The 13,165-nt window shown below is 40.8% G+C and overlaps 1 protein-coding gene across 1 annotated transcript in view; it reads right to left on the bottom strand.

The window, feature by feature from the left end:
• Positions 1 to 5,795: 5,795 nt before the first annotated feature.
• The window catches only part of GATA6 (GATA binding protein 6), a 122,512-nt gene continuing 115,142 nt past the window's right edge, over positions 5,796 to 13,165 (bottom strand). The window contains exon 7 of the mRNA XM_053902498.1: positions 5,796 to 5,939. Coding sequence (XP_053758473.1) covers positions 5,811 to 5,939 — 129 coding nt within the window. The 3' untranslated portion in view covers positions 5,796 to 5,810. The remainder of the gene's footprint in view (positions 5,940 to 13,165) is intronic.

The following is a 13,165-nucleotide window of genomic DNA, read 5'->3' as shown; positions in this document are numbered from 1 at the left end:
GTCTGCACAAGCAGGTACATTCACGCTCACACACACACACACACACACACACACCATATTTTCAGCACATGTAGCCAGAGTGGGGGGTGTCCAGCACTTTAGCTAACAAGATTAAACATACACATACACACACAGCAAAAACAAAAACAAAAACAAACAAAAACAAAAACAGCCCCCAAACCAAAAACAAGGAGCACATAGATCTACTTTTTAAATTATTAAAACAAAAATGTTGAATGTGTTGTGGGGTGTTATGAAACTAGATCTCAACATTTCTGAATGCCTGAGGGTGAAATTAGGGACAAAAGGTATTGGAAATCTTCCAGAAACTTGCTTCCTGCGGCTCTAAAAGTGGAAGTAAGAATGTGTCTCCTGAGCAGGCTGTTCTTGGCTCTGGGAGGGAACAAGTTAATGACCTCAGAGTAGTGGCCACTCAGGGTCCACGTGGTAGTGGTTGCTGGAGCCTGTCCCAAGCCAGCCCTGTCAAGATCACTAGCACCCAGGAAACTGGCAGTGAAAATAGTGGATTTTAAAAGTAGAATGTTGGGAGTAGGCCAGTTCGGCGTGGGAGTTTGCACGTGTGTTAGGGGTGGGGGGGTCTCTGTTTGTGTCAGGGGAAGGGCGGGTCTGACAGGAGTTGAGCCTCTTTACCCTTCAAACAGTAACCATGTGCCGCAGCAGTGACCCAAAACAGAGACCCAGACACGGCTTGTGTTTTGGAATAAAACCAGCATCAATGAAGTGTTCTTGGAACTCAGCAAGGTGGTTCCTCCAGCCTGAAAGGTCACCTGCGTTCTGTGTCCAGCTTAAGATGAGAGATACAGACAAGACCCTGTAGATTACTGGCCACATAAGGGAGAGAGGGGAGCTTAGAGAAAGAGAGAGAGAGAGAGAGAGGACTTCCTGTTTATCTAGGCATGTGGAGAGTAGGGAAGGTCTTATCTTCAAAAAAAGATGAAATGTGATCTTATTGGTCCCTCTGTGTACATGAAATGGGTCCCAGCAATTATACTGGCTACTATGACAATTATTTCCCTCTTCTCCCCATTCCTTCTGTGTGACCATGGCTTGAGACTGGGGACTCCTTCGAACTTTCATGAGTCAACACTGTATATCACTGTGACCCTATTCTGCCATGACATCATTTCTTCATTAAAGGGAGCCGAGATGTTCATGGTCCAGTCAGGTCCTTAAATTTGCAGAACCACAAAAAGCATTTTACCTATTCACTCTGTACAGTCTGGTGGTTGGGAAACCGATTCACACTAATTAAACCCACAAGAGGCTGATTTGTACACTTGGAGAACAACGTGGCAAATTACTCAGAAAGATAAAACTGACCCAAAAAGCAAGAACATACATTTAGACTGGACACTGTGTTTGAGATAAATCCACCCCAGAAGCCAAACAACAAAGCAAAGAATATAAGATCAAAGCAAAGGTGTTTGTATTGTGTCACACGATAGTTATAGAAAGTCCTGGTAGACTGAGAAATTCGTCTTCCATCATAGCTATGCTTGAAAAACCAAGATGAGTATTTAGACTGAGATGTCCCTTTCCATCGAGGGTGCCAGAATATCACTGATAAATTCTTATGGCCCAACCTTCATTTTCCCATTGTCAATGAGACTTACTCTCGTCCTATTTGTACTTGTCACTGTGCTTAGAATTGTTAAACTTACAGGTAATGTTTATCAATTATGTTTTAATGAGTAACTTAAATTGGGGCAAATAAGTCTAAGTAAGTATCATAGCATAGCACCTAGAGCTGAAAGGACACCAGCCATCATCTAGGTCTCTGGTTTTCCAATTATGTCTCACGGATTCAAGGGGCTGCTGAATTGGACAGCTGGAGGTATGAGGAGTAGGGCAAAGAGACAGGTGGCAGCTGACCACCCCTTTGTAAGGAGTTCGGATTATTCCAAGTGCAGAAATCATTATATGTTTTAATATAAAGTGACAGGATGAAGTTTGTTTTTTATTTATTTTTTAAAATGTTTATTTATTTATTTTTGAGAGAGACAGAGCACAATCAGGGGAGGGACAGAGAAAGAGGGAGACACAGAATCTGAAGCAGGCTCCAGGCTCTGAGCTGTCAGCACAGAGCGCAACGTGGGGCTCGAACCCATGAACTGTGAGATCATAACCTGAGCTGAAGTCGGATGACTAACCGACTGAGTCACCCAGGTGCCCCTGACGTTTGCTTTTTAAATAAGAAAGTGATTGGAGGAAGGCAAGAGTAGAAGTCAGAAGACCACCTGAGAAGGTAGAGCCTTTGTCCGGGGGAGAGCTGATGGTGTTGCGGATCAGGGTAATAGCAGTAGAGCCAGAGAGAAGAGGATGGATTTGAGATGTAGTTTAAAAGTAGAACAGATAGAGGGGTGCTTGGGCGGCTCAGTCAGTTAAGCATCATCCAACTTCAGCTCAGGTCATGATCTCGCAGTTCACGAGTTCCAGCCCCACATGGGGCTCTGTGCTGATAGCTCAGAGCCTGGAGCCTACTTCGGATTCTGTGTCTCCATCTCTCTCTGCTCCTCTGTTGCTTGTGCTCTGTCTCTCTCTGTCTCTCAAAAGTAAATAAACATTTAAAAAAAAAAAAAAAGAGGAGAATAGACAGAACTTGGCTAGTGAGGGAGCAGATGTTACCAAGGATTCACTCATTTATCTATCCCGTCCAGAAAGTTTATTGAGTGCTTACAATGGGTTAGGAATTGGGCTAGGTGCTCAGCTAGACAGCCAATGCCCTGCCCTTCCTGGAGTTCATATTCTAGCAGAGGGAGACAAACAATCCATGGGCACACAAATAGGTAAAATATTAACATGCTTGATAAATCAATTGTAGGGCTCACATTGTTTACCTCCTCCTAGGGACTATTGTCCTGCACCACCTCTTGTCCAATCAACCAGCTGTCCAATCCCTTGAAAATCATTTCAAATATTTTGCCCAGTTTTTTAGCCTGTAAGATAAAAGGGTGAATCTACTCCCTGTTACTCCATCATGGCCAGAAGTGGAAGTTACTTTTTCTTGCATGAATTTGATATAAGGGATAAAGGAAAGGGAGGAGTCAAAACTCACCACCAGGTTCTGACTTTAATGGTTCAGTGGATGGTCATGAAGCAGAAACAGAAGGCTCTGGATTTATTTTTGCACTTCCTTTCTTCCAGTTTCCCTTCCTCCCTCCCTCCCTCCTTCCCTCCTTTTCTTCCTTCCTTCCTTCCTTCCTTCTTTCCTTCTATCCTTCCTTCCTGGGTATGTCTGTTTAAAAATATGTTTTGTTTTGAAGATGCTTGAGAACAGAACAATAGCAGAAAAGATGGAAATCAAGAAGCTAGTTTGGGGCATGTTGAGTCTGCAATGCCTGTAAGACATGTGATACCAGAGTTCAAAGAGCAGAAATAGACCAGAGACGCCCTGTAGAAGCTGGGTACACAGAGATACAGTTCCCCGGGAAGAATCTGGTGGCAGGAGCAGATTTGTGGAGGGCCATCTGCACTCGGATTTTCTGATGCCATTTGAAATGTCTATGAGACATTCAAATAACAGTACCAATTAGTCAGTTCAGTATTGGCATCTGGCGCTCAGAAAACAGAGCTGGGCTGCAGTTATAAATGTGGGGCTCTTCAGCATATAGGTATCATTTAAATCATAAGGACAAGGTTACCCCAAAAAGGGGAGAGAAGAGAGGGAGAAGAGAAAAGGGGAAGAAAGAACAGAGCAGAAGAGAAAAGAGAAGATGAAAAGGCCCAAGAACAAGTCATGGGGAATACCAGTCATTAAAGGCAGCACAGCATAAGAGAAACCATCAGAGGATAACAGAAGGGACTGGCCATTGAAGAAGGAAACCAGACACTGGATTTTCAAAGGAGAAGAGTATTTCAAGAGGGAATATCAATTGGTTCAAATGCTGCTAAGAGTCAAGTAAGATAAGAATTTGGAAAGATCCATTGGATTAATTTGGAAGTCATTTGTGAGCTTATCAAGAGCAGTTTCAGTGGGATCATAGAGGGGAAGGTGGACCAGACTCCAATGAAGAATGAATGGGAGGTAAAGAGCAGGTAGCATATGCAAACCGCTCTTCCATGGAGAATGGGAAAGTGGGGTAAGCCTGGAGGGACTGATGAGTTAGCAGAGGTTAGTTGTTTATTTTTAAGACACAGAGCATATTGGGATGATAAAACCAAGAGGTTAAGAATGCAGAGAGGGGGATTAACCAAAGAGCAAGGCTCCTGAAAAAGCTCCTGAAAAGTCCAGGATCCAGAGCTCACTTTCTTTTTATTATTATTATATGAGAGAGAGAGAGAGAGAGAGAGAGAGAGCACATGCAAGCACACACAGCAGGGCAGAGGGGTAGAGGGAGAAAGAGAGAGAGAAAACCTTAAACAGGCTCCACCCTCAGTGCAGAGCCCAACATGTGGCCACATGGGACTTGATCCCACGACCCTGGGATCATGACCTGAGCTGAAATCAAGAGGCAGACACTCAACCAACTGAGCCTCCCAGGCACCCCTAGAACTCACTTCCTAATGGTCCTTACCACAGTCTCTCCGTCAGCCTTTGCTAACAGATCACCACCCCCCCCCAACCAGTTGAGACCTCTCTAAATACAGGGATCACGTCCTCAATTCTTTTCTGAGCCCATGTGTGGCATGGCATATAACAAGTGTTTGAAATATTTCTTCACTGAATTAATGTATACACAGTTGGAAGTGCATACACAAACGGATGAAGGAAGTTTATCTGGTAAAATCTGCCCTGAAAAGTGAAGCAAAGATATCTATGTATTTAATTACCTCAAGATCAGAAAATACTTTCTGTAGGGGCCCCTGGGTAGCTCAGTCAGTTAAGCATCCAACTTTAGCTCAGGTCATGATCTCGCAGTTTGTGAGTTTGAGCCCCGTGTCGGGGTCTGTGCTGACAGCTCAGAGCCTGGAGCCTGCTTCGGACTCTGTGTCTCCCTCTCCCTCTGTCTCCCTCCACCTGCCCCCCCCCACCCCCCGCTTGTGCTCTGTCTCTCTCTCTTTCAAAAATAAATAAAGATTAAAAAAAATTTTAATTAAAAAAATTTAAAAAAGAAGATACTTTCTGTAGATTCTGGTTAGTGTTCCCAGAGTGGAAAATAAGCACAATAAAAACAAAATTCTTATTAATTTTTTAGAGACATGCAATGTGGTTTTTTCCCCCCAAATTAATCACAACTGATGAATAGCTACTTCCTGTGTAGATCCAAAGGCTTCTTTCAGCATTCTAGGGCAAAGAGTAATTGCCATATTTTACATCTGAAATCCAATCTCATTTATCAAAAAACACTTCAGTTTGGTAAGTGCTATATAATTATTTCCATTATTTCTATAACATCTCTATATGTTGACTTAATATTATTATGTCATCAATTCTCAATCATTAGATTAGTGACAGAATCAAATTCTGGAGGACCCAAAACAGTGAATAATAAATAGAGTAGGGACAGCAAGTTTGTCATCCCAATTTGGGCTCATTTGGGCAAATAGCCCATGTCAACACACAGATGACAGAGTTTCAGCTCAGAAGCACTCTGTGTGGTGAGCGATCTGCTTAGGACGTTTTTCATTAATGAGACTGATTCACCAAGCGGATCAAGAACTGACGGAAAGGATAGAGCCCCCCATAAACAGAAGGTTATACAATTCAAAAACATAGCAAAGGCAAAATTGGACTCAGAATTTAGAACTAAGAACTAGAACTGAGAAATTGCCCAGTCCTTCTCCCTCATTTTACACATGAATATAAAATCCAGAGAGATTGCATAACTTGCTCTGAGTCACACGAAAAATTAGTGAAACGTCCTCCCAACGAATGACGACGTCTCACGTAACGAATGACGTCTTACATCACTCCCAGGCCAGTGTGCTACACCATCTTGCATCCCCAAGATGCAATTCTTCGGCATCTTTGCATTCTTCTGCAAAAGAAAGAAAGAGAGAAAGAAAGAAAGAAAGAGAAAGAAAGAAATAAAAAGAAAGAAAGAAAGAAAGAAAGAAAGAAAGAAAGAAAAAGAAAAATCTTCAAATTCTAACGGACAGTTAAAAATGTAAAGAATAAGTTGAAATCCAAGACACATAAGGCATTAAGAGAAAATTCAGATTGTTAAAGCTTATGATACACTACACACTTTCCCAGCTGTTAACTCACAAAATTCTTTCAAGTCTCTGTCAGGTTTTATTCCCTCTTACAAATGAGGACACAGAGGCTAAGTAATTTACCCCAGGTCAAAAGCAACTAGACGAGAATTTAGGTCTACAACGCTGGGTACACTTCTCTTTCCATTATATAACATTTCAAGCTAGGTCACATCTTCCAGCCCAGACAGATCATAACCTGAAGCAATAAAAGACTCAAAGATGTTATTGTGCAACTACTGTTGGCAATCTTGGTGGGGTGTGAGGTAGGGGAAGACATGAACAAAAGAGGCCAGAAAACTAGAAAATAGCTTTTGATTGTGAAATTTGAGAAAACCTAGATTCTGGGAACTACAATTCGGTCAAAGCAAATTCCTGATGTCAACCTGTCAACCTTTGGCAAAAATCGAGAATGAAATTACTAAATATATGGTTTGTGAACCACTTAGAAAAGAATGCTGTGATCACAGGGAGCCAACATGGATTCACTAAATCAGGATGCCAAAACATCAAACATATCCACTAGGAATTAAGGTTAAGTCTATTGGGATGTCACTGTGGTCAAAGTGAAAATATGAGATTAAGATAACAGGGCAGTTGGATATATTCACAATTGGTTAAAGTTGCCAGTGACCTGTCATATAACCCTGCCTGATATAATTCTATTAAAAATTTTAGCAATTTTTTTTTTCAACTTTGAAAATCCTCAGATTTGTGGATAATTTGAAGTTTGAAGGCAGATGTCATATGATAAACACCAATAATCATTTGGACAGACTGAAATGGTCAACCCCTCCATTTCAGATTTAATAGGAAAAGTATAGCTATACATTGAAGTAAAAACAAATAGGGGCATCTGGGTGGCTCAGTCAGTTAAGTGTCCAACTTTGGCTCAGGTCACGATCTCATGGTTCATGGGTTCGAGCCCCACATCAAGCTCTGTGCTGACAGCTCAGAGCCTGGAACCTGCTTTGGATTCTGTGTCTCTGTCTCTCTCTGCCCCTCCTCAGCTCATACTCCATCTCTCTCTGTGTCTCTCAAAAATGAATAAACGTTAGAAAAAAATTTTAAATAAATAGATGGGTACATGACAGATGATAGACAGACGATAGATGGTAGATAGATAGATAGATAGGGAATCACATAAATTCCAAATGGTGAAAATCTGACTTGATCAAAATTTGTTAGAGAGAGAAGACTGAAGTTTAGTAAAAGACACAAGTTCAGTACATGCCAATAGCACACAGATGCCCTACGACGTAATGAATAAGAGCTTGAGCTTGAGCATCAACAAAGCTGGGCTCACAGTCAAGTGCACCACTTAATACCTGTGTGACCTTTCCTTAATTTTAAAGCCTCAGCTTCCTATTCTATAAAATGAGTATTATACAATGTCACACTGCTAGTAATAGAACTTGGATCATAATTCAAGTCTTCTGATTCCTCTGCTGTTTTTCCATGGAGGGCTACTTTCAAATAGTTCAAAAAGATGTTTTAGAAAAAAGAATTGAATCATTCTTTTATCCTTAGAGGAACAACCAACACCAGATTAACAGAGGAATGCTATCAAAGGCCAAGTTCAGCCCTCTTCTTGGGAGAATATTGGACCTGATGGGCTAACATGGAATAGACCTCCCCATGAAGCAGAGAAATCATGGAGCACTGAGCAAACCGGCAGCAGGTGTCTGATCAACGGTGAGGAATTCTGCTGCAGTGATTCCAATGAGGATGAAAACTACCACCAACGATCCCTGAGGTCTCTTCAGCTCTCAGATTCAGAGATTTCTCCAATGCTTGGTTACTATGATTTTGCAACTGATGTGAAGAAAGGTTTTTGTGAAAGAATTTATTGTCATTGATTTTGCTTTATGGAAAGTCAAATTTACCCGTGTTGGAAGTGACCAGGGAAATAGATCCCTTTTCTCAGCATTCACCTGAGGGTTAACATAATAGAAAGCACAAATGATTCTGAAGTCTCCCACAATTCCAAATGGCTCATGAACAATGGAGACTTGCACCCCTATATTCTGACAATTACTTTTCCATCTTTTGGCAAGTTTGTGAAATATCACTGGCACACGCTCCCTTGTGAGTTTATCTGCTGCACTGTGCTGTCCCCTGCTGCAGATGCCCAGCTTCCTGATGCTGTCTCCTGTCCCATCCAAAGCAGAAATGGGCAGCTTCATTTTCCCTAAATCATTAGCTTATTTATTCACTCCCTCAACAAATAAAAAAGACATGCTACTTATAAATAGTTCCCATTTAATGAACACAGGCCACATGCCTGCAGCTTTATACATTTTAGCTCAACTAATTGCCTAAATAACTCTGGGAGATTTATACCACCTGAAGATAAAAAAAAAATCAAAATTCACAGAATCAAATTAATCCGCTCAAGATTGCACAACTAAAAAGTGGTGAGGCTGTGGTGTTCTCATTCTACTGCATTATTATAAGTAAGGCACTGTGCTGTGAGCAAGAGGGGAGTAGGAGAAAATCTCTTCTATCCAATCACTTACTCCTGAATAGTGCATATTACATGCACACAGGTAACTATATTAGGAATGGGTACGTGGTAATTACATAATATACTCTGGACAGAAACATGATTAGAATAGCCCTCTGGGGAGCACCTTGGTAATATACATCCAAGGTCTTTAGAAGTTGTAATGGTTTGTTTTATGTGTCAACTTGACTGGACTAAGCGATACCCAGAGAACAGGTAAAACATTATTTTGGGTGTGTCTGTGAGGGTATTTCTGGGAGAGATTAGCATTTGAATCCATAGACTAAAATACCAGCCCTCATCTGGCATCACCCAGCCACCGAGGGGCCTGAACAGGGAGAAGAAGGGCGATTTTATCTCTTTCACTTCTTGAGCTAGGACGTGGGATATCCATCTTCTGCCTTTCTGTATCAGAGCTCTTGCTCTTCGGGCACTGAGCCCTGGGACTTACACCAGCGTCCCCACCACCACCCTCCCCACTCTCAGGCCCTTGGCCTCAGACTGGGATTCACACCATCAGCTACTCTGGTCTCAGGGTTTCGGATGCAACGCCACCCACTCTCCTCATTCTCCAGCTTACAGACAGCAGATGCAGACACATCTCAGCCTGTATAATTGCATAAGCCAATTCCCATAATAAATCTCCTCTTATATATCTATACTGACTCTGTTTCTCTGGGGAACAGTGACTAATACAGAAGTCCGTATTATTTGACATTAAATGGTCACTTCTGGTAACTTAACTTTGTGGCTATGATGTAGTAGATTGTAGCAGACTGGTACTCCCACAGAAAACAGCCAGAAAAGCTGAATATAATATAAAAGTGTAAGTGTTTGAGGTGGTGAAAGAGCTGCTTGGGCTGCCAGGACATGAGGACTCAAGATTCTAGAAAGAAGAGGTCTCTGAGGTAATCCCAACATTTTGCATGCAACCTCTGTTTCCCAGTGACATTTGTTCATTCCGGGTGCAGGGGTAGAAGGGACTGAAAAACTAGATAAAGGACCACTGCTAAGAAGCAGGAACTCAACCAATCTTTCAAGCAATCCCAGGGGATTGGGGAGACAAATTAAAACTGGAGGAGTATGCAAAAGGGAGAAGCTTCCAGTTATAAAATAAAGAAGTTCCAGGGATGTAATGTGCAGCACGGTGACCATGCTGAACAGCACTGTATTATATATTTTTTGAAAGTTCTCATCACCAGAAAAAAATTATCACATGCATGGTGATGGGTGGAAACTGGACGTATCATGGAGATTATTTCACAATAAATATATACAAATATCAAATCATTATATTGTGGCCCTGAAACCCATATAATGTTATATGGCAATTATACCTCAGTTAAAACAAAACAAAGATCCCCCCTCTCTTAAGTCACTGGGGCTGCTATAACTGAATACCATAGACGGGGTGGCCTATAAACAACCAACACTGATTTCTGAAGGTTCCAAAGGCTGGGAAGTCCAAGTTCAAGAACCAGCAGATCTGATGTCTGGTGGGAGCCTACTCCTCACTGACAGCCATCTTATCACTGTGACCTGGCATGAGGGATCTCTCTGGGTTCTCTGCTATAAGGACGCTAATCCCATCCACGAGGCCTCCTCCATCATGACCTAATTACCTCTCAAAGGCCCCACCTCCAAACACCAGCACATTAGGCTTCATATGAATTTGGCATGGGAGGTGGGGGAGGGAGGGGACACATTAAAAAAATAATAAAAATTTTAAAATATGGGGTGCCTGGGTGGCTCAGTCAGTTAAGCCTCCGACTTCAGTTTAGGTCATGATCTCACGATTCGTGAGTTCAAGCCCCATGTCTGTCTCTGCGCTGACAGCTCAGAGCCTGGAGCCTGCTCTGGATTCTGTGTCTCCCTCGCTGCCCTTCTCCTGTTCACATTCTCTCTTTCTCTCTCTCTCTCTCTCAAAAATAAATAAACACTAATTGTTTTTAATAAGTAAATATTTTAAAATACAATAAAATTGGGGAGGTATGGTTCTCAGGCAGCTAGGACGGAAACAACAGTGTCCCTGAGAGAATGGAGGCACAGAAAAATGAGCCCAACATTTGACAATGACATTTTGAGGCACTTTCCAAATTCTTAAGCTACACAGAGAAAGAGACAGTAGTTTCACTGTGCTGAAAATTAAAGAAAAAACAAAACAAAAACTGAAGTTTAAGGCCCGCCAGGAAGGAACTGCCGTTGTAAATGCTGCAGGTCTTAGTCGGGACATCTGCAAGTGTCCGCCACAGAGATGAAGAACAAACCAAAGACAGACGATCCTCACAGAGGCCACAGCTCAGTCTCAAGACAGCCCTGCTTTAACTGCCAATTAGAAGAGAGTGTGAATCCTTTCTGGAAGAAGATCATTTCATCCAGAGTTTCTTACATTTTTTTATACAAAATGTCTGGCCTTTAATCAATAGTTACCAGTCATGAGAAGAAACAAGACTAAAAAAATCGGCCATAGAAACAGACAAGTAACCCAGACGTTGGCATTATCAGAGACTGGAATTTGCATGTTCAGAAAAATAGATAGCAAGGTGGAAATTAACACCAAAAGGGAAGAAAGAGGACACAAAATAGGGCAGAAGCAGTATATGAAGAAATAACATCTTAGATGTTTCAAAAACTCACAAAAGTCATCAAGGAAAAATCTAAACTGTTCTAGAACCTAAGGAGGATAAACAAAGAAAACCACACCTGGTACAGCTTCCTAAAACTGCCTAAAAACAGAGACAAAGACAAAAGTCTTAAAAACAGCCAGGGAAAACAGACACATTACTTTCAGAGGAGACAGAATAAGACCCCAAACGAACAAAGAAACAAAGAAATGCCATCTTTAAAGTGCAAGAAAATAAATGCCCACCTAAAATTCTGTATCACCAACTGAAAAGAGCCTTCAAAAATGAAGATAAATTAGAAACCAATTTTCAGGCATATAAAAAACAATCAGATAATTCCTTGTCAGCAGACTTCCGTTAAAGGAAATATTACGTGGTGGTGGATGTTAACAAGGCTTATTGTGCTGATCACTGCATAATTTATACAAATACCAAATCATTATGTTGTACACCTGAGACTAATATAAGGTTATATGTCAATTACATCTCAGGAAAAAAAGTGGCGGAGGGGAGAAAATACTGATGAAAATTCTTATATAAGGAAGACAATACCAGATAGAAACATAGAAGTGCAGGAATAAAAAAGGTGAATTTGTAACATTTAATCTTGATTGCATCAAGGAGCAGTCAAAATGTCTTGTAGAGTCTGCAATGTATGTAGAATTAAAATGTGTGCCAACAATAACAAAAAGAGGCAAGAAGGGGAAATTAGTTAAATTATTACTCAAGAAGCATTGTTTAACAGGCAATGGTGAGACTACAGATTATCTGATATGCAAATAAATCAAGGAATGATATTTTAATCTCTACACCAATAACTAAAAGCATACATAACAAGCTCATAAAAGGAAATGTGGAATAATAAAAAAAAAAAACTTGATTAAAAGAAAATAAGGCAGAAAAGGAGAGAAAAGGAATCATAAAACGCGTGAACATAAAGAAAGCAAACATAAGATAGATATACACCAATTATCTCAGTAATTACATTAAATGTAAGCAGAATAAAAGCTCCAACTGAAAAGTTCATAGTCAGTCTGTGTAACAACCACGAAAACAACAGCAGAACCCAGACAACTCTGCAGCTTAGAAGATACACATCCTAAATATGAGGGCGTGACTCCAAGTCCTCAATCACGGAGAGATTGAAAGTAAAACAGGGAAAAAGATTAGCCATGAGAATGTTAACAAAAAAGTACTATAACTACATTAATACCAAGCAAAGAAAACTTCAAGGCAAGAAACATTACTAAAGATAAAAGACATTCATAATGATAAAAATGTAAATCCATCTAATTCTAAATAACATAGCTTCAAAAATTGAAGAACTGAAGGAAGAAATGCACTGTGAGAGAAGGAGACTTTAACAAGCCTCTTGTAGCAGATGAGGTAAAAACAGGCAAAAATAAATTAATAAATTGGTAAGAACACAGGAGATATGAATGACAAAATCAACAAATCTGATTCATTTGACAAATGCAGAATACTCCACCCAACAGTAAAAAGTCCTCAATCATTCCAAGTACACATGGAACATCTACAAAAGTGGCCTTATGCTGTCGATAAATAAATTCTTAACAAATTTCAAGTTTTAAAAATCTTTCAGAGTGTATTTGCTGACCACAGTGAAATGCCCAAATGTTTGGAAATTAAGCAACTCACCTTTAAAAATAAATTAATATTTAAAAAAACTCACCCTGAGTCAAAGAGTAAGTCACAATAAAAACTGGAAAACATGTTGAACTGGGGCGCCTGGGTGGCTCAGTTGGTTGAGCGTCCGACTTCGACTCAGGTCATGATTTCACGGTTCGTGGGTTCGAGCCCCGCATCGGGCTCTGTGCTGACAGCTCAGAGCCTGGAGCCTACTTCAGATTCTGTGTCC

This window comes from Panthera pardus, unplaced genomic scaffold, assembly GCF_024362965.1.
Source record: "Panthera pardus isolate Hobbes unplaced genomic scaffold, ASM2436296v1 HiC_scaffold_15, whole genome shotgun sequence".
NCBI lineage: Eukaryota > Metazoa > Chordata > Mammalia > Carnivora > Felidae > Panthera > Panthera pardus.
This window is presented reverse-complemented; position numbering and strand designations above follow the sequence as displayed.